This window comes from Lithobates pipiens, unplaced genomic scaffold, assembly GCF_037356315.1.
Source record: "Lithobates pipiens isolate NorthernLeopardFrog02 unplaced genomic scaffold, aLitPip1_a1.2 Scaffold_1, whole genome shotgun sequence".
Taxonomy (NCBI): Eukaryota; Metazoa; Chordata; class Amphibia; order Anura; family Ranidae; genus Lithobates; species Lithobates pipiens.
This window is the reverse complement of record NW_027507685.1, coordinates 210,239,309-210,261,792: the sequence shown is the minus strand read 5'-3', so window position 1 is coordinate 210,261,792 and position 22,484 is coordinate 210,239,309. Positions and strand designations below refer to the sequence as shown.

Genomic DNA, 22,484 nt, shown 5'->3' with positions numbered 1-22,484 from the left:
ATGGGGTTCATCTTTCGGACGTGGGGATTGACCTCTGGACAATGGGTATACAGGAAGGGCTTCACAGGGCTCTGAGGTTGGGGAGGCGTCCTCCAGTGTAAGTTAGTCACCCTTTCGGGCTGTGGCGGTGTTGCTTTTTGGTCTCTGACAGTGGCGGTAAAACGTACGTGATGGAAAAGGGGTGGGGGGCTCATCTCGGTATGAGCCCCTCCGGTGTATTCCAGCAAGGGGGCTGGAATTCGGTAATGGTGGCACTGCGGGAAGGTGGGTGTCTCCAAGCGGTGACACCTGGAAGCCTAACAGGTTGTAAAATGGTCCCGCAGTGTGTGGTGGTATAATTATATGGTCAAAGGTTGGTTGCCGTCAGAGACCAACAAACTGGGTTAAAATGTTATGTTGATTCATGTTATATATTTTATAATGGAGTTATTTGGTTGAATTGTTTTAATAAAGGCTGTTATGGCCAGTTTTACTCCATAAGCAATGTGTGGTCTCGGTTATTTTAGAAGGGGATTTTTTAAAGGGAATGGGAGTATAAGGACATAACAGTATATTAGAATGGGTCATTTGGCCTACACGGGTCATGAGCACTCAGCTCTACTAGTCGGCAAGAGGACCCATCTTTGTTTTTAGTTTAAATCTAGTAACAAGGCAAATCTGGATCATATACAGAAAGAAGTCAACTCATACAACATTCACAAAATGTATTTAACTACTTCAGTACTGGCCACTTTCACCTCTTCCCTGCCCAGGCCAATTTTCAGCGCTGTCATACCATTGCGCGATCATGCAACACTGTACTTGTATGAATTTTTTATCATTTTTTTCACACAAATAGAACTTTCTTTTGGTGGTATTTAATAACCACTGGCTTTTTATATTTTGCCAGATAAACTTCTGAAAAATAAAAACGCATTTATTTTGTTTCTGTTATAACATTTTGCAAATAAATAATAATTCTTCATAAATTTAGGCTAAAATGCAAAATGCATACTGCTACATATCTTTGGTGAAAATAACCCAAATCAGTGTTTATTATTTAGCCTGTAGAAAAATAGAATATGGTATATACTGCATCTGAAAATCAATCAGTCCTGATGTACTGATGGCCTATCGCATTTCTTGAGGCCCAAAATGGCAGGACAGTACAAATATTCCCTAAATGACCCCTTTTTAGGAATTAGACAGCCCAATGTATTTAGTAAGAAGCATGGTAAGTTTTTTAAAAGTTGTAATTTTTTGTCACACTTGTATGGACAATTAGGAAATGTTATTTATTTTTGACAATTTTGTTGCATGCTGTCAAAAATGCAGTCCAGAGTTATCATATAACCAGGTTGGGGGTGATAAGGGAAACTGACTGTTGACAGCTTGGAAAAAAAAAAATATATATATATATATCTTTTTTTTATTATTATTATTTTTTTTTTTTACATACTGTGATTTCTGTTCTAGCCCTGTTCTAGCTCTCTCCATGCCTATATCACACTGAAAATAGCCGCTATTGAAAGAATACTTTTATAGTGTGGGATGGGATTAACGGCAATGAGCCATGATTGGATAGAGTCATCATGGCAGTATCCAATCATGGCTCTGACAGTGCTCTGTGCCCTGTTAAGGTAAAGCTTTCATTGCTTCAGCCAATCGGGGCTTTCAATGCATTGTGCGGCAGCCCTATTCATTGTGGTCGTTCAGCCGGCTGAACAAGCAGTCGAACTCCCTGATAATTCGGTTTTTCAGTGAACAGGCGAACAGCCAATGTTCGGCCCAAACTCATGCTTGGGCCGAACTGTTCACCCATCCCTAGTCAGAAGCAATAATGAAAATCAGGTTCAGGAACATGCATACACTGCAGAATAATGACAGCTGCACAAACACAAACATGGACTCTTCAACAGCCATGCCTCTGTTAATCACTGCATGGCATAGTCTCTATAAGAATCTTTTACAACAGAAAGCCAAGCTGAGAATTACCACTTCAGTAAAATAGAGGAGAACATGGCTACTTGTGATTATCCTCATAAACAGCATCCCTCACAGTGAAGTCCAGGGAGCTCTGGAAGCACAGGTGAACAGTTGGAGGGATCCAATGCCAAAGAGCGATGGCCACACTGTAACTGGAGTACTCTGGTAAAAATAAGGAAGGGGTCTCCTGGAGAAGCTGGGTGTTATTAGGTTCTGGCCTAGCTATTCACACACCAGTTTTGACTGTGGAATACCTCTCATCTAGCTGCAGATCATTTACCCAGCAACCTCTGTCTCATCAGATGTGGCCTCTCTGAGCTGCAGAGGGATGGAAGGAATTGACACTCCCTTGGCATGTCCAGGAAGCCAGAGAGTTGTGGGAAATGGGCACTCTGCTACATGTATGTCTTAGGCCCCTTTCACACTGGGGCGGGAGCGGCGTCGGTGGTAAAGCGGCGCTATTTTTAACGCCGCTTTACCGTTGTTTTAGTGGCGGTATGCGGCCACTAGCAGGGTGGTTTTAACCCCCGCTAGCGGCAGAAAAAGGGTTAAAACCGTCCACAAAGCGCCGCTGCAGCAGCACTTTGCCGGCTCTTTGCCGGCAGTATAGCCGCGCTGCCCCATTGATTTCAATAGGTAGGAGTGGTTTAGGAGCGGTGAATACACCGTTCCTTCACCGCTCCAAAGATGCGGCTAGCAGGACTTTTTTCACTGTCCTGCTAGCGCACCGCTCCAGTGGGAAAGCCCTCCGGCTTTCACACTGGAGTGAAAGGGGCCAGATTTTTTCAGGCGCTATTTTTAGCTTTGTAGCGCCTGAAAAACGCCCCAATGTGAAAGGGGCCTTAAGGTACAAAGAAAGGAAAGGAAACCAATCAATTTACTTTTATTTTCTACCATACATCTGAAGAATGACAGCTGAGAATAATTTCAAATTGACATAATTTCTGCCACCTACCTTTTTCTTTCATGAATTGCTCTCTCAGGTTCTGAGCCTCTTCCTGAATCCTCTCCTCAATACTTCTTTTCCCCATTCCAAAATTTCTCAAGGTCATCAAAGCAAAGCGTCTCATCATCTTCCATCTTTCTCCATTAACCATGACAATCCCTAGAACATTGCAGGAGAGTGTTGTCTACAGATTGCACTGGACAGAAACTTATGAAATCTGTTTGAGTGAATATTATAAATGCAGCTCCTGAGATTAGACAAGTGTGCCCTTTTTAAAATATATGAATTAGAACATATTTATGGTCTCCAGATTCTGGATTTCCATTCTTCCATTTTAATAGAAAAGGCTAGATTGAATATTTGTGGTTATTTATTACAACCCAATCACCATTAAAGCAGATCTGTCCCAAAAATGCAGCTAACCAAAGTGGACAGGGTTGATTTACTAAAGAAAAATAGACTGTGCATTTTGCAAAGTGCAGTTGCACACTTCAAGTGCAGTTGCTCCTGAGCTTAGTAAATGAGCAAAAGCTCTGCTGACTTCCATCATGTGCAAGCAAAAATGCTTTTTATTTTTCCTTACATGTGATTGGATAATTTTTGCAAAGTGAAGCTTTACCTCATTTACTAAGCTCCGGAGCGACTGCACTTGCAAAGGGCAACTGCCCTTTGCAAGTGCAAAGGGTCTATTTGCCTTTAGTAAATCAACCCCTACATGACCCTACATGTCCCGCTGCTTTTCACCTCAGTTCTGCAGCAGAAAGCCACAGGAGCCGACTTTTGCTCCACACACTGCTTGCAAACAGGAAGAACGAAGCTCACACCAATGACATCCTAGAATTCCAGTCAAGTTTATTGATAAAAATGACAAACAAAATTGTGTATACCAATTCATTGGAATACGACTCATTCCATCACTTTCAGAATGGTTCACACATCTCCAAAAAATTTGCAGATATGGAAGAACTTGTTAGTTTGGCAGAAAATTCCCCATCCAAAGTCACAGCGACTTGGGCTAATTGGTTTAATCGTCGCACTACTGATAATAAAAAAGCCTTGTTAACCCCTGGATTTAAACTTCAAATAGGCGAGAAATCACCATACATGACTATATGATTGTTCCATACGCAACACCCCTTTAATGAGGAGGGAAGATCAGAACAGCCCCCCTCCACTGAGGAGATCTCATGATAAACTATCCATCATTTCTCCCTACCGTCAACATATCTCTTACCACCATATCTCTTACCACCTACCCCCCCCCCCCCCTTTTTAGAGTTAGCCCTAGTTGGGAGGGTTTCATTGGCCATTGTATCGAACCTATTTACACTTTTTGTTCCCGTGATAAAGCCCCTTAACCCAACCAAGCATGTTTTGTGCTTATTTTATAACCTCCTTCACACCCCCCCCCCCCTCTTTTTTTTTAATCCTTCAAATACCCTCTTTATTACCTATTGGTTTGGGCTTAAAGAGGAAGTAAAGTCAAATAAAAAAATTAAAAATTACACCCTTTGCAAGGCATAGCATAGCATACTAGCTCATTATGAATTACATACCTGAGATCGAACCCCCCACAGCAGTCCTTGGCCACCTCCTCTGTCGCCGCCATGATACCCGGAGTGACTTCCGGGTATCGTGGCTCTGGCGCTGTGACTGGCTGGAGCCGTGATGACGTCACTCCGGCGCATGTTCGAGGGAGCCATCATTGACGGCATGTTCGGCTTCACTTGCGGCGCGCCCAGTGCACCTGTGCCGTTGTCTACGGCATGCATGTGCCTTAGACATCGTGCCCAGTTTTTGGAAAATATCTCCTTAACCGTGTAGGTTAAGGAGAAATTTATTGGACCTACAGGTAAGCCTTGATCTAGGCTTACCTGTAGGTCAAAGTGGTCTGTAAGGGTTTACAACCACTTTAACCCAGTTATTTGATGTACATTATCAGTCTCTTGATACATACAGCCTTCCCTGACTTCGGGCACTGGTAGCCCATAGCAGGCAAACTGTTGTACCTGTTACATTTAATAAACTGATTTTTGAAACATATTGAATGTATAAAATTATGCTTGACATATCTCTGTACTGTATGTTCAAAAACTGTATTTTTCAATTAATCTTATTTGGAAAAAAAATGACAAACAGCACACACTGCACTGCATACCTCTTAGCCTAAGCCACACATTGAACATGTTTCACCTATGACACTAGAGTTAGTGGAATGGCTTGCAGTGGGAGAAGTGCAGTGCAATGTGTGCTGTTTGTCAACTTTGTTTGCTCACTTGACTGGAGTTCCAGGATGTCATCAGTGCGTGCCCCATTCTATCTGTAAATAAAAAAAAAAAAAATTAGTAATGACTGCAATACTAATTTATTTCTCCTCTGGCATTGTCCCCTGCAGTAAATCTATTTCACCACAATGTGTCATCCTCCAGGTTGAATAATGTCCTTCAGAAGGACAAGTGCTGTGAGTGTTTAAGGAACATGGACCTGCTCCTTAAAGGTGTTCTCTATAATCACAATATGCTGATGCAAAGATAGATGCTAACATCATCATGTCAGCATTATTAAGGGTCTCCCACCATTGAAGAAGAAACAAAAAAGACAAACTGTGGGACTCTTGGGAGGGAGAAGGGCATAGGTAGGGAGCCCTGACCTCTCAATTGGGATCTAATAGTGTTTTAAAGGAGTTGGCATTCTCAAACCTCTTTTTAATGCCTCTAATCTCCATTTGACGTTTACTGAGGGCTCAAGTTTCCAGGGTTCAGTTCTAGCCCCAACCCCTCACTTAAAGAAAGCACCACCACCCCATTTGCTCAACAGCATTGCTTTTAGTGGCCAATACAGATGCTCCCAGGTAGATGGTGTGGATCCTAGCTGTGGGCACAGAAAAGTTGGCTTTAAAGTTGGAGATTGGGGGCTTTTAGTACTAAAGTGAAACTAGGATCCGGCTGGAGCAGAGAAGAGGCTTTTCTGGATATTCAAGTGGTAGTAAACCAAATCTTAAAAAAAAAAAAATCCCCTGCAAGGCAATGTCATAATGTGCTAGTATGCAATGCATACTAGCACATTACGCAAGACTTACCTTAAAACGAAGCCCCCCAGCAGCGTGCTGTTACTGCTGACAAGGCTTCCATCTTAACCTGGTCTTCCTTCCGGTTTGCTGCCTCCAGCTACATCAATGGCCAGGGTCATGATGATGCTACTTATTTATGGCATGAGCTCTGAAGGTCCAGCATGATATGCTGAACCTTCAGAGTGCATGCAGCCAATGACATCATTAAAACCATGGGTTTAGTTTGCACACATTTGCAAATACATGTGTAAGCTGCAAAGCCACTTCACGGAACCCTAGTATTATCTGCAGTAGACATGTGCACACTGAAATATTTTGTTTCGGAATTTTGTTTTCGTACGAAAAATACATTTATTTAGTTACTTCCGAAATTCGTTTTTATTTATTTTGTTTCATTAAAAAATGCATTTGTTCGAAAATCTGAAATAATTTAGGTTGAATCTGTCATTGAAGGCTTATGGTGTCTGTCAAATGTTCTAAGAAGATTCGACGGAGCAGCTAAACTGTACGACGCCGCAATCGTACATTTCCGGTCAAATATTCCACCTACAAGCTATAGTAGAATTCTAATGTTGTATGACACTAGTAATAATTATATTTATTAATTATTATTACAAGTCAAGCAACATTAGAATTCTTCTATAGCCTATGGGCGGAGCATTTGACCATGAATGTCCGCTCGCGGCGACTGCTTTGTCGAATCTTCATGTCAAATCTTTTCTCTCTGTCGATTAATCTTGGACTAATAGAGTTAGGTTAGGCACATTCAACCTTTTTGCTATTGTCTCTATAATGTGGAATCTTTTACCTCTATGTCAAATCTTTTCTCTCTATGTAGAATAATCTTGAACTAATAGAGCTAAGGTTAGGCACATTCAACCACAGGTTTGATGGATACAGGTTGCTATTGTCAGCATCATGTTGAATCTCCTATCTATATTGAACTGTTGTCTCAAGGAAAATGAAAATAAAGCATTTGTTTATGTTGGATATTTCTGTTTTCGGATTCTGCACGTTCGTTATCGTTTGTTAAAACGATAACGAAAATACCCGAAATTCGGATGAAAATCCATTCGGATGAAAACTAATGCACATGTCTAATCTGCAGTCCTAATTCTACACATTTTTGAAAGCCTCTAATACTTCCAAAGTTGTTTGCAGGCTGGTTTTTAAGTTGTGCTGGAAATTTTCTTTGGTTTTGTTTGTCATGAGGCCATTCACCTGAATCACCATTAGACTGCAAAGGAGAATAGGGTATTCAAGTGATGCAGGTCTTAAGGATCTTTAAGACAGATTACACACATATGTAAAGCATTTGCACTGTTGGTACATAAAGATGGATTTCTCCTCCCTTTGTCTCCTCCCAGAGCTACTAGCAAAAGGCGAACGCCGCTCGCATGGACAGCAGCCCTCTCTGATCCCTCCCCTGCTTCCTCGTTGGCAGGGGGAGAGAGCCAATACAGTGGAAGGGCAGCAGGAACAAAGGATCTTGGGATATGTAGGCCCGAAGTCAGGTAGCCCCATGCAAATCCCCTAGAGGCAGATTGCAGATTCCCACATACCCAGGGGGGAGCTGGAGGGTTAAGCTCAAAGGATGTTGAGGAAAACCATGAGGGAGAGGGACTAGATGAAGGAAAAAGGAACTCTTCTTCCAGGGTGGTGTGATCTTTTTCCCACTAGCAGCTCCACGGTTGGACACAGACCCACCGCCTCAGGCACCCTATCTGTCTTGAGAAGCACTTGTACAGACATCGCTGGACCTTCCTGTTGCCAATAATGCATACCCAAAGAGCCTGTCCCAGGATTTCCTTTCCATTTGGGCCTTGGTGTGGCAGTATTGAGAGGAAACTGCATGCAGACACTGTTGCTTTACTCACTTTGTCCAGCCTTGTGAGGAGACACTTTGTGCCAGCTGTTTCATCCTGTTGCAACATTGCATTTAGTACACTTGCCAATACTGGACCTTTTTTAAAGAGCTAGCTGAAGACTCAAGGCTTCATCTTCAAGGACTACTGAATATTCCCCATTACAAGGGATAAGAACTCTCAGTGCCTATTTAGGGCTGCAGTGACTCAGGGGCAAAAAATTTAACTCGTTAAGGAGGAGCTATAACTTTTTAAGGATGACACTTTGCTAGACTTGTGCACAACGGAAAATTTTGTTTAGTTTTGGTTCGTTGTCATTCGTAAAATACATAATTTTGTTCTTTTATATTCGTTATGTTACGTTAATACGTTTTGGATAATTCGTTATTATTCGTAGAGTGTCGAATTCATTAGTTTGTATTCGTTATTTATGTATGTATATACATTCGTGATAATGATTCGTAGTTTGGAAAGTCGTTTGTTTATTGAATCTTTTAACACACACAATGACAACTTCTCCTCGGCTCAAATACAATACAACAGCCTTCTAACTCAGTTCTCAGGAATGCACTTTGCCAGTAATCCATCCTCCGGCACAAAATGAATTAGCTGATTGGACTATAAGATTTACTTTGAGCTGACCTTTTGTTTCATTAGATCTTTAAATAAGTACAGAATCATGTCAAATTCATTCGAATCTATTCGTTATATTTCTTTCGTATTTGTTGTTATTCAAATGCAAAATTCGGCCCGAATTTCGATTCATTACGAAACGAATTGCACAAGCCTACACTTTGCTACAATGTAAAGTAGTGAGTGCACAGCTTGTATAACAGGTACATGTTGCCATCCCCTCAAAATAATTCAACACACAGCCATTAGCGCCTAAACCAATTAACATCTAAAAGTGTTGGTAAAGCCTTAAACCAAAAATATTGTTGGAAGGTAGCATCATCAAATGTCATAAGGAATAGGATAGGCAGCATAGGCAGTCTTTAAGGGATCCTAGATCCATAGCAAATTCAATCAGTTACATCAGCATCAGGGGCTTAATAGCTGCTGACTTGTGACCGATTAATTTTTTATAAATGTGAGCCTATCAACGGAGTCTGTGGACAGGCACACTCTTTGATCCATTACAGACCCTCCAGAAGCACTGAATGTGCATCCAGAAAGTACGCTGGATGCAGGACAGGCCAGTAGCTCGATTGCATTTTGAGCTAATTATGGCCAGTGGTCCATCCTCAAGACCCAGTAACCCAGTGGATGCTCCATTGGAAAGGTCTCCAAGTCTGCTCTTGCCCCTAGATATTCCTGAACCATATAATGTAGATGCTGCCGATGGTTGCTTGAACCTATCAGACCTTGGCGCTGAGGACTGAAAAATTGTTTAAAGGCGTGGATCAGCCGGTCACCTCCAACGCTGTTCCTCTGACTGAGCGAAGCCTCAGAAACATGTTGTCCAGCACCAGGAAATAGTAGCCTCCTAGGCTTTGGAAATGTGTTACACAAACACTGAAGATGCTTTATCCTCTACTCCCTCTGCAAAGTCAGGATTAGTTCTGCAACTTTACCCTTGTAACGTGGATCAAGAAGCTTTGCTAGCCAGTAATGATCCCCCTCCTTGATACCATGAATCCTAGGGTCCTTTTGCAGACTTTGGACAATCAGGGACCCATGCAGCATTAGTTTGCAGAGGCATTAGAATCTGAGTCCTCTGGGTCACTAAGGATCACATTATCCGAAACTACTTCCTCCCAGCCACATACAAGTCCTTGGGTTTCTGGCAACTGAATACCATCCCTTGAAGATTGCTTCGTGTTATACTCTACATCCAAGCTGACACAATCCTTCTCCTCCTATTCTTCTTCCTGTGTGTTTAGCGGCCCCGTAGGAATGCTCTGCATAAAGGGGGCCTTGAGTGGAACGGGGGTTCTCCTCTTCATCTCACTGTTCTGCCTCAAGTATCCTGTCCATGATTCCATGAAGCGTGTGCCCCAGTAGGAAGACGAGAGAGACACTGATGCATGCATTGTCCATGCTTACCATCCACGTGGCCTCCTCAAATGGTGACAGGACATTAGATGCATTCTTGATCAGTAGCCATTGGCATGGCGAAAAGAAGCCAAGCTCCCCTGACCCTGTCCTGGTGCCATACTTGCACAGATACTCATTGATGTCCTTCTGCTGTGTGTGAAGCTGCTGCAGCATTGCCAATGTTACTTTCCACCTGGTGGGCATGTCACAAATGAGGAAGTTGGTGGACAGGTTGCATTCCCATTGAATGTCAGCCAGCTGAGCACTTGCATTCTATGACCGGCAGAAATGACAACAGATTTTTCTGGCCTGCCTCAGGAGATCTTGTAAGCCTGGGTACCTGGTCAAGAAACACTGCACCACTAAATGCAGGATGTGTGGCAAACATGGAACATGGGTCAAGTTTCCCTGTTGGAGGGCGGAGAGAATGTTGGTGCCATTGTCGCAACCATTCCTGGCGGCCCCTGCAGAGCTGACAGAATCTCTGCCCCAGTGTGGTTCCTGTCCCCTAGGTAGACCAACTCAAGCACACATATCATTGTGCTTATTCTCACTGGAGAAGAGACGCTTGAGAGGGGATATGATTTAAATTTACAAATACCATACTGGTGACCTCACAGGCGGTGGTCTCGGCAGGGAGCATTGGTAGTTTAAGAAACTATTAGATAAGCACTTGAACAACCACAACATACAGGGATATACAATGTAATACTGACATATAATCATACACATAGGTTGGATATGATGGACTTGTGTCTTTTTTCAATCTCACCTACTATGTAAGGATGTAACTATGTTCTTATCTCTTGGGGAGGGGGATACCTTTGAAGGCTTAAGTCTCCAACTATCTCTTTAATATGTGCAGTGTGTCTTGGCAAACAAGATGTACATGAAGTTCTTTCTCTGTGTGGATTGAAGTGCAACAAAGGTTTCCTTGCAAACTTAGTGGAATGACAAAAGCAATGATGTCTGCATGCAGTGTCCTTTGGTGTACAAAGAATGGGCAAGTTCCCGCTCACCAATCCCAGCAAACTTCTGTGTTGAAGAATGGCATGAGGTCTCCATAGCAGGCCTCTGCACAGTCTGTCTCAAGGGACAGCGCTTGACCCCGTGTTGCACTGCACTATCATCCAGCTGGATCAGGCGTGGATGTGATGAAAGCAGCCTCCAGCCTGCCACCGAATGATCAGAAGTGGCTGGCAGTGGATGCTCCTGCACCCACTCCTGATGACTTTTCCTGTAGTACAGGCTGTGACTCTGCTGCAGCATAGTCTAGTACCGAGTCACTGCTTGCAGATTCAGGTTGTGGTCCCAAGACAGTGATTCTGTCCTACACAGGCTTTTTATTTGCTCTCCCAGCATCCTGTTCTACTCACAAGCCAGCTGAGATTTGTAGTCCATAACAGTCAGACTGAATGTAAAACTTGGCTCCCTGGACTACATGCCCCAAGATGCTTTGCTCCACTCCAAGGTCTCAGTCACTCTGCCTTCAGGATGTGATGACATAGAGTTCAGGCTGAGCACTAGGAGTGAACAGTCTCACTCAATGCTGCAGAGTATCTCCTAATAATGCAGGCAATATTAGCCAGCTCCTGGCTACATTAACTTGCATTTCCAACAAGTTGCTTGTTAGTTACATAGTTACATAGTTAGTCAGATTGAAAAAAGACACAAGTCCATCTAGTTCAACCAAATGGGTAAATAAAAAATAATATCATACAATCCCATATACCCAATCCTATACCCACAGTTGATCCAGAGTAAGGCGTAAAACCAAAGCAAAGCATGATCTAATTTGCTACAGCAGGAGAAAAAATTCCTTCCTGACCGCCCGAGAGGCAATCAGATTTTCTCTGGAACAACTTTACATATAAATGTTAGTACACAATTATATTATGTACATTTAGGAAAGAATCCAGACCTTTCTTGAAGAAGCTTGGCATTGCATGCTATTATTGAGCTTATGATCTACCAAAACCCCCAGATCCTCCTCCACTCTGGATAACCCTAGTTGTACTCCCCCTAGTATGTATGATGCATATTCTTAGACCCCAGGTGCATAACATTTATCAACATTAAACCTCATCTGCCACATAGTCGCCCAATTAGTGCATTGAGGTTGGCTTGTAAATTGGAGGCATCCTGTAAGGACGTTATTCCATTGCATAGCTTGGTGTCATCTGCAAAAACTGAAATGGTACTTTTAATCCCATATCCAATATAATTTATAAAGGTATTAAAAAGTAAGGGTCTCAACACTGAACCTTGGGGTATTTCACTAATAACCTTGTTCCCCTTTTGTTATTTTACCCTCATTTTATTGTATCATATTGATTTCATATAATTTGTTTTATGGTTATTTTAACACTCACTTCACACTCTCATCTCACTTGATTTAATAATTCCTACACTTTGCACACTAACACTTCATCTATTTTCTTTCTCACAAACTCACTTACCATCTCCCCTTTGGGTGGATTTGCCATCATTAGTTTAATTATGTATAGGTGTAACCATTCATTGATATAAGTCATCTAAATTTACATTGTTATAATATAATTATATACACTATCCATAGAGGAATTACCATGCATTATATGATGTATAGGTCCCAGACTTATAGAATTTGATATAATGGGATTTTTATATACAGCTTACCTGTAAAATCCTTTTCTTGAGAGTACATCACGGGACACAGGAGCTTCATTACATAGTGGGTTATATAGGCACCTCTGGTGATTGGACACTGGTTGACCCTAATTAAGGAGAATTCCTCCCCTATATAACCCCTCCCATCCGGGAGGCACCTCAGTTTTGTAGCAAAGCAATAAGAACCACGTAAAACCCAAGAGGGGCGGGAGCCCTGTGTCCCGTGATGTACTCTCAAGAAAAGGATTTTACAGGTAAGCTGTATATAAAAATCCCATTTTCTTGATCATACATCACGGGACACAGGAGCTTCATTACATAGTGGGATGTCCCATAGCAATGCTCAGGTTGAGGGGAGGGAGACACAGATCATAAACATAGACCGCCAGGGACCTGAGGACCTAAACTGCAGCCTGCAGTACACTGCGCCCGAAGGCGATATCCTCTTGCCCTCTGACATCCACCTGATAGAATCTGGTGAATGTGTGGATTGATGACCAAGTCGCAGCCTTACAGATCTGAGCCAGGGAGGCCTGGTGATGCACTGCCCAAGAAGCACTGACAGCCCTAGTAGAGTGCGCTTTCACCTGAAAAGGAGGAATCTTCCCCTTTAAGCTATAGACCTGAGAAATAACCTGTCTGATCCACCTCGAGAGAGTGGACTTTGACGCTGCCTGACCCTTTCTAGGGCCTTCCGGCAGAATAAATAAGCAGTCAGTTTTTCTTATCTGAGCAGTTGCTTGAAGATAAAGACTGATTGCTCTAACCACATCTAAAGTGTGTAAAGAGTCTTCCTCTATGGACTGAGGGTTCGGAAAAAAGGATGGTAGGATTATATCTTGATTCAGATGAAAACCTGAAACCACCTTAGGTAGAAAGGACCTATTGGGACGCATAACCACCCGATCCTTATGGATAATTAAATAGGGCTCTTTACAAGAAAGAGCTGCCAATTCTGATACCCTTCTAGCCGTGGATATGGCTACTAGGAAGACTAGCTTCTTTGTCAAGAGGACTAACGAAGCAAGATGCAAAGGTTCAAATGGTTGGGCTTCTAAGGCCGAGAGAACCAAATTCAGATCCCATGGGCATACCGGAGGTCTGACTGGCGGTCTTATCCGCATAGCCCCCTGGATAAAGGCCCGTACCAGGGAATGTGATGCAAGCGGTCTTTGAAAAAAGACCGACAGGGCCGAAATCTGCACCTTGATGGTGCTTATGGCCAAATTCAATTCAAGGCCTGATTGGAGAAAGGCCAAGATTCTGCTAATGACATACCTTCTGGGATGCCATCTCCTGGGTTCACACCAGGAAACATATGCCCTCCAGATTTTGTAATAGATACGCCTGGAGGCCGGCTTTCTGGCATTGACCAGAGTGGAAAGGACTGGCCCCGAAAGACCACGGCCTTTTAAAATGTGGGTCTCAGCAGCCAGACCGTCAAATTCAGACTGCGTAAAGCAGGATGGTAAATTGGGCCCTGCGAGAGCAGATCTGGCCGGAGAGGGAGGGTCCATGGCCTGCCCACTGCTAGCTTCATGATTTCTGCGAACCATGGTCGCCTGGGCCAAGCCGAGGCCACTAGAAGGACCGACTTTGCCTCCCTCTTGACCCTTCCCAGGAACCGTGACAGTAGCGGGTTCGGGGGGAAGGCATAGATCAGATTGTACTGATTCCAGGGAACCGTCAGAGCATCTGACCCCTGAGCAAGTGCATCTCTTGTCCTTGACACAAAGTTGTCCAGTTTCCTGTTGAATCTGGACGCAAAAAGATCCACGTCTGGAGTGCCCCACTTGTAACATATGTCTCGAAACACATCGGGGTGCAGAGCCCATTCTCCTGGGCACAACTGCTGGCGGCTGAGATAATCCGCCTGCCAATTCTCCACTTCTGGGATGAAGACTGCAGAGAGGCACGGAACATGCTCTTCTGCCCAGACAAGTATGCGATTCACCTCCTTTTGGGCCACCAGACTTCTGGTACCGCCCTGGTGATTGATATAAGCCACCGCGGTGGCATTGTCGGACTGAATCCGAACCGGGAAGCCTCGCAGTCTGTGAGACCACTCTCTGAGTGCCATGTAAACTGCCCGAACCTCTAGGATATTTATGGGCAGCAGACTTTCGGTCGCAGACCATTTTCCCTGCAAGCATGTTCCCTCTAATACGGCTCCCCAGCCTGTCAGGCTGGCATCCGTTGTGACAATCCTCCATGAGAGGGGAAGAAAAGTTTTGCCTTTTAGCAAATTTCTGGTTTGTAACCACCAAACAAGACTCTTGCGTGCCCGGGGGGATAAACGCATAGGAAGATCCAGAGATTGGGGCTTCCTGTTCCAAATCGCAAGGATGCATCTTTGCAGGGGCCTTGAGTGGAACTGGGCAAATGGGACAGCCTCGAATGAGGCGACCATCTTTCCCAACAGCCTCATACATAGGCGAATAGAGGGAGATCTTCTGCCCAGAACTAGGCGCACCAGATCTCCAATGGCCAAGGCCTTTGGCCTTGGAAAGAACACCCTGCCCTGAGCGGTGTCGATAATGAGACCCAGGTAATCCAACCTGGTGGTCGGTTGCAGAGACGACTTTTCTAGGTTTATAATCCAACCTAGGCGGCCCAGATGTTCTAGCGTTTTGGTGACGCTGCGACTTAGGCTCGTTGTAGTTCTCTCTACGAGAAGCAAGTCGTCTAGGTAAGCCATGACGGCTATGCCCTGAACTCTTAAAGTTGCTAAGAGAGGGTCTAGAATCTTCGTGAAGACTCGGGGGGCCGTAGCTAGGCCGAACGGCAGGGCCACAAATTGAAAATGGCGCTGCTCTACCGCAAACCTTAGAAACTTCTGGTGTGCGGGAAATATTGGCACATGGAGATATGCATCTCTGATATCTATTGATGCCATGAATTCTCCTCCCTGCAGGGAGGAAACCACAGTGCGTATAGACTGCATCCGGAAGGTCTGGATGTGTAGAAACCGGTTTAAGTCTCTCAGATCCAAGATAGGTCTGACACTTCCGTTTGGTTTTGGAACGGTGAAGAGATTCGAATAAAAACCTGAACCCTGATTCTTCGGGCTCACCTCTACTATCACACCTTGGGATAGTAACTGATCTAAGGCCAGGAGTAGCGGTTTCCGCTCTATCGGATCCTTGGGGATCCTTGACCTTAGAAAACGAGAGGGTGGAATCTTCTGAAATTCTAGCCTGTAGCCCAGAGATACCGAAGAGATCACCCATTTGTCCTGAATCTCCTCCCGCCAGGTGCCTGCAAACCGCAGGAGCCTTCCCCCCACTCGGCCGAGCGGGGGCGCCCCTTCACAGGGAGGTCTTGGAGGTTTGCTTGGCAGGCTTCCGCCCCCAAGTCCTCTTCTGTCCCTGGGCTCGGCCCTGAGGCTTTCTAGCAGCGGAGGGCTGGGAAGGCCGTCGCCACTGTTTAGAGCTTGACGCTTCGGGAGAAGGAGTACGCCTGAATGAAGGACGTTTACTCTTCTTGACTGGAAGGAGTGTAGATTTACCTCCTGAAATATTTTGGACGAATTTATCTAATTCTTCTCCAAACAAACGCTCCCCTTTAAATGGGAACCCAGCCAAATGCTTCTTGCATGACATCTCAGCGGCCCAATTTTTTAGCCATAGAGCCCTACGCATGTGTACCAACATGAGGGACAAACGTGATGCTTGTTGGACAGAATCCAAAATCGCATCAATTATGAAACATAGGATGTGAGGCATCTCTGCATATTTCTCTACTTCCTCGCTGGGGAGGAGTTCAAACATTTGTTTGACCTGTTCCTTAAGGAACTGGCACAACCCCACGGCTGCGACTGTAGGTTGCACCACAGCGCCGGCCATGGAAAAGGAGGCTTTTAACAAGGTTTCCAGCCTTTTGTCAGCTGGATCCTTAAATACCTGCGCATTATCCAAAGGACAAGTTAGGTTTTTATTCACACAAGAGATAGCCGCATCAACAGATGGGGCCCCCCATTTCTTGGTGAAACTTTCCTCCACGGGATAATTCACAGAAAACCTCTTGGGAGGAGTAAACAGTTTATCGGGATGTCCCCAGTCCTCATACATCAAGTCAGCCATTAAAGGATGAATTGGGAAGGAACAAGCAGTCTGTGGGGCTTTCCTGACTCCCAGGGAAGAGACAGAGGATGTAGCGACTTCAGCAGCCGGCATTCTGAACGTGGTACGCACCAATTCAGTATAATACTGCACCTGCTTTCTGAGTGCCTGGGAGGAGGGGACTAATCCTCATCATCTGACTGATCCGACTGCTCATGATCCCTTTCTAAAGATAGGGATCTCTCCTCATTTTCAGAGCAACTGTCTGAGAGAGGGATTTCAGCAGAGGGAGGGGATCTACCCCTTTTTCTGCTATCTTTTAGGGAAGCAGAAATAAAATTCATTATCCTCCCTTCAAAACTCTCCAATGAAGCCCTAAGAGAGTCCTCAGTGACATAGACCGGGGCTGCGACATTAGGAGAGGCTGCAAAGCCTGAAAGGGGCACTGACTCGTCTTGAGATGCAGGCTCCACTCTTGCAGAGGGGGATGGTAATCTGCATGCACTTTTGGAACCCCTGGACCTAGGCGGTGATTTGCCAGTGCTTTTGTTACCTGCCCCTGAAACCCTCTTACGAGGAGACATAGTACTGACATAGTACTGAGCTACAAAGCAGAGTTACTAGTGTAAAATGCAATCACTTTGTTGTGCTTAAAGTCTCACAATAAATCAATATAAGCTTAACTGCACAATATGATGCCGAGTAGGTGTCTTAAGGTTCGCCTGGATCCAATCCCACGGATGCTTACAGCCCACAGCTCCTGTGTCTCACCTTACAGTCCCCTGACGCTCTGGGCTTTTAAAACGGCCGTTTTGGCGCCTGCACTGCAGCATTGAGCACCTGATTGTGCACAGCTGGCAACCACACCCCTCTTTTACCTTTATTGTGGCAGGGACTGCAAGGAGACGTGAGTAGCTGGGAGAACCAGGCATTCACTGAGCGTGTTTGTATTGAAAGGCATGTAAGTATGCATCAGGCTGCTCTTACTCCCTCAAGTGGTGGAAACCAGGTAAGACATACAACTACTCACAATGAAGAAATCCATTCATATATTAAATATATAGGATGACTTCCCATACCTGATCCCCGCCGCAGGAATTGCTGTGTTCAGACCAATTCCAGCCTTCACCCATCACGGCGGGTATTGTTAGCCAACCTTCAGGCGTATCTGGGGTTCTTACGAAAAGATCCTCCTACCTGGGCCTTGTAAAAAACTCTGCCAGAAACTTACGGGCGCCCTGAGTAAACAGTACCCCAAGTCTGGTTGTCCCAGAGTCCAGTCTTCCAATGGAGATGACTTACAGGCAAAACCTCGTGTCTTCGGCAGACGAGGCCCGGGTACCATACCATCTTGGGAGTCAAATATCGGCCCGAGGTATGGATCCGGTTTGTTGTAGCCCTTCGGCCCTCGCCGGGACCCGCATATAGCTAAGTTTTACGTGACCATCGACCAGACACTGGCGAAAAAACTGAGGTGCCTCCCGGATGGGAGGGGTTATATAGGGGAGGAATTCTCCTTAATTAGGGTCAACCAGTGTCCAATCACCAGAGGTGCCTATATAACCCACTATGTAATGAAGCTCCTGTGTCCCGTGATGTATGATCAAGAAACTGGGTTTAAATTCACATTGGATTTAATACATTAAAAATCTATACCCAATAACATAATGGAATATAATACATACACATAAAATATAATATATCATATTTGCCTTACAGAATTTCCCGGATGGTCAATTGACCACTGGTGATCTCGTTATGGATACCTCGTTTCCCCTGTTTAGTCTAGAACCTGCAATCCGGTGTGCATTAGTGTGGCCCCCTCAGCTCCCGTGGTGGACACTTTTTGGATGGCCTGTGGGCTGTCGGCGCTTAGTGCTCACGGTGGTAGCCAGTTATGTGAGTAACTCTAACCATTTCTTGACTCTTGCCTTCTTTTGGGCTTAATCTTTTACTTCAGGATTGCAGTGAATACAGTGGTACTTATGCATACTCATGTGTTATTTATAGATGGATAGTTGGCGCTTTCTCCTGATGAGTGATAGTTCACAAAACACGGCGAGCATGCTGTGCGGCAACCCCAATGACTGATTTTTTTATATTTTAATACCATGTACTCCACTGTTTTTGTTTTGATTGCTGTATACTTTATTGTTGTAATTTTGCTGAACCAATTGTTTCAATGTAATGCTTTGATCTATTTTTAACATGGTTATAACCGTGATTTGATGCCTTAATAAAGTGTTCTTTTAAAATGTGCATTTACCCTTGGTTTATGGATCAATGTATTCACACCTAGGACATGATCATTGCATCAACTGTTGGGAACACACCTCATACAAAGTTTTTCCTTATCATGGCGATGCCATAGAGATGGAGGCGCATGGTTATGTGAGCCTTACTCAAAGTCCCAACCTTTTCTCCATTCACCACTAATAACCTTATGCCGCGTACACACGAGCGGACTTTTCAACATCCAAAGTCCGACGGACTGATTCCGTCAGACTATTCGATCGTGTGTGGGCTGCAACGGACTTTTCACTCGCCAAAGTCTGACGGACTTTAGAATATGGAACATGCTTCAAATTTTTCCGAAGGAACTCCGCCGGACCCGGTCCCTTCGAAAAATTCGCTCGTGTGTATGCTATTCCGACGGACTAAAACCGACGCTAGGGCAGCTATTGGCTACTGGCTATGAACTTCCATATTCGAGTCGAGTCGTACGTCATCACGTTCGAATCCGTCGGAGTTTAGTGTGATTGTGTGTGGCCAAGTCCGCTCAGTCGAAAAGTCCATCAGAACTCTGTCGGAACTCCGGCAGAACTCCGGCAGAACTCCTTCGGAAGTCTGTCGGACATAAGTCCTCTCGTGTGTGCGGGGCTTTAGAACATTCAGAGTATGAATCATTAAACATTACTCTCTGAATTCTGTCTATTAGCCAGTTTTCTATCCATTTACAAACTGATATTTCCAAGCCTATAGACTTTACCTTACACATGAGCTGTGTATGGGGAACTGTATTGAACGCTTTTGCAAAATCCACATCCACAGCCACCACAAGGCTTCACTTACCCCTTTATAAAAAGAAATCAGATTTGTTTGACAACCTCTGTCTTTCAGGAATCCATGCTGTCTGTTGCTTAAAATATATTTTTTTCCAGCAAGAACTCATCTGTGTGTACTTTTATTAAACTCTCCAGTATCTTCCTAACTATAGAAGTTAAACTAATACCGCGTACACACGACTGGACTTTCCAGCAGACTATGTCCGAAGGAATCAGTACGTCGAACAATCTGACTGTGTGTGGGCTAATCTGATTGTTTTTCATAAAAAAAATCAGATGGATCTAGAAATAGAACCTGTTTCAAATCTGTCCGATGGACTCAATTCCTATCGGGAAAACAGCTTGTCTGTATGCTGGTCTGTTGGACCAGATACGACGCAAGGGAAGCTATTGGCTACTGGCTATTGAACATCCCTTTTTAGTCCCGTCTTACGTCATCACATTAAAAAAAAAAACGGACTTTTGAACAGAATTCATGTGTGGGCAACTCCTATTGGGAAAAACGTTCGTCTGTATGCTGGTCTGACGGACCAAATACGACACAAGGGAAGCTATTGTCTACTGGCTATTGATCTTCATATTTTAGTCCCGTCTTACGTCATCACGTTAAAAAAAAATCGGACTTTTGAATGGACTTCATGTGTGGGGAACTTCTATCGGGAAAACCGTTCGTCTGTATGCTGGTCCAACGGACCAAATACAACGCAAGGGAAGCTATTAGCTACTGGCTATTGAATTTCATTTTTTAGTCCCGTCTTACGTCATCACATTAAAAAAAAATCAGACTTTTGAACGTACTTCATGGTGGGCAAGTGTGTTCGTTCGGAAGGTTCTTCAGAAATCCGCCGAAAGTCCATCAGGAAGACCGTCGGACCTAATCTGCCGGAAAGTCTGGTCGTGTGTACGCAGCATTACAGGTCTATAGATAGTTGGTAAAAAACGTTGTTCCCTTTTAAAATATAGGCACCACATTGACCCTATGCAAGCTTACGTCAATCAAAGACTACATAAAATGCATGAGCGCTGAGGTACCCTCCATGAAGCATACACTGTGAGATATTTAAGAAAACAGTTTATCATAATTCTTTACTCACCATAATTTTTAAATAGCATAGTGAGCACCTCAAATTCTCCCCTGTTGCTGAACACATCACTGTTATCTACCAATGCCTCCTTCACTGCGTCATATCCAACCAGCACAACCACAGGAATGTTGGCTATGTAGCAGGTGTACACAGGTCCATAGGTCTCACTTATCTGTATGCCAGGAGAGGATATGTTGCACCCAGAACAAAAGAATAGCAAGTGAAAAGACTGCTGTTAAATATTCCTCCCATCACCAGAGATAATGAGCATACAAAAAAATATTACCTTTACAAAAGCTTTGGGCACTTCTGAGATGCTTAGCTGCATTACATTTCCCAGCAGAGGCAGAGGTGTGGGCCCTGGGGGGAGATTACTGTGTTTTATCCTTCTCCACCACGACACAAGGTAAATTAGTAGAGTGACTCCAGTAGCCAGCAGAAGTGTTGTCCCTACTCCCAGCGCCATGCTGATGGTGACAAATTCAAATGTCTGCGTCCTGTCCTCGCCTGCCTGTTTGTATTATGAGCTTTGAACTCCAGCACCCTTTCTGATAAAAATGCGTATGATATAAAACAAGGAAGTATGTAAGGGATTGGTGCTGTTTACTATTTATTTATGGCCTGGAGCCAAAGGGGCCTCACTAGGGAGGTTGTGTGCAAGATTGTCTTGATTCTAGAACACTGACTGCCAGATACACGGAACATGTATTTGGGATCCTGCTGTCATTAATCATATAACTAATGACAACATGGACTGTCACTGTAACTAATAGACTGTGGTAACACAAGTGCCGTGAGTGCTCATGGACTGTCTGTACACAAGTGCTGTGAGTGCACGTGGACTGTGTATACACGAGTTCTGTGAGTACCTTTGTATTGTATTGTTGAGTACCTGTGTAGTGTCTTGTTGAGAACTCATGTATTGTATTGTTGAGTACCTGTGTATTTTATTGTTGAGTACCTGTGTATTGTTGAGTATTAGTGTCAGGAAGCTACAGTAGTTGTTAGTTAATTTGGATAGGATATAACCCCCAATCCCCATCAAATTAGTAGGTATGATGCCCAGTGGGTGTGGAGATGAGACTCTGTATACATCTTGCGGTTTGTATGCGTTCCTTGATCATCCAATGGAGGGCGAATAATGCTGTACAAAATGTAAGCATGTTGTGTCCCTGGAAGCCCAGGTTCTGAATCTAGAAAGAGAGAACATGCAACTGGTGCAATAGGAGCCACCCCCTTGGACTTTTAATGCAGAAATGGGAGTAATAAAGTATGTAAAATGCAACCAAGTGTCACCTTTATTAAGTACAATAGATGAATTGTATCGTCAAAAAACAGTCACTTTAAAATATACAAAGTACACCAATGAATTAGTTATACATATATATATATATATATATATATATATATATATATATATATGAAGTATATGTATATATATGAAGTATATGTAAGAAGGCCAGTATGGTGGCCTGAATTTATGGAAGGAGCCCGGGGGGGGGGGGGGGGTATTTAACCAGCCCGTTCACCTGTGGTCTTTGTCGCTTTCCTGTGCACGATACCTATTACGTCACTAGGCCGACTGTTCGAAACAAGTGTTCGTGAGATTCCGCATGTGTCAGTCCCATCTTCGTAGTTTTGTTTCCGAGTCCGATGTCTCCATGAGCTTTGCGTCCGTGAGCTTCCGCGTTCGTAAGTTGCCATCTTACGAGGTCTTCGTAGCAGTTGTTGTCGAGTCACA

The 22,484-nt window shown here is 44.1% G+C and overlaps 1 protein-coding gene across 2 annotated transcripts in view; it reads right to left on the bottom strand.

Moving 5' to 3' along the window:
* LOC143982570 (cytochrome P450 2B1-like) overlaps positions 1–21,326 on the bottom strand; it is a 39,230-nt gene extending 17,904 nt beyond the window's left edge. Inside the window, exons 1-3 of one of the 2 annotated variants that reach the window (XM_077481421.1) lie at positions 21,030–21,326; positions 20,753–20,915; positions 2,921–3,070 (exon numbers count right to left, since the gene is read on the bottom strand). In XM_077481421.1, coding sequence (XP_077337547.1) covers positions 2,921–3,070; positions 20,753–20,915; positions 21,030–21,209 — 493 coding nt within the window. In that variant the 5' untranslated portion in view covers positions 21,210–21,326. The remainder of the gene's footprint in view (positions 1–2,920; positions 3,071–20,752; positions 20,916–21,029) is intronic. The other variant, XM_077481430.1, reaches the window with a different exon arrangement.
* Positions 21,327–22,484: the final 1,158 nt, after the last annotated feature.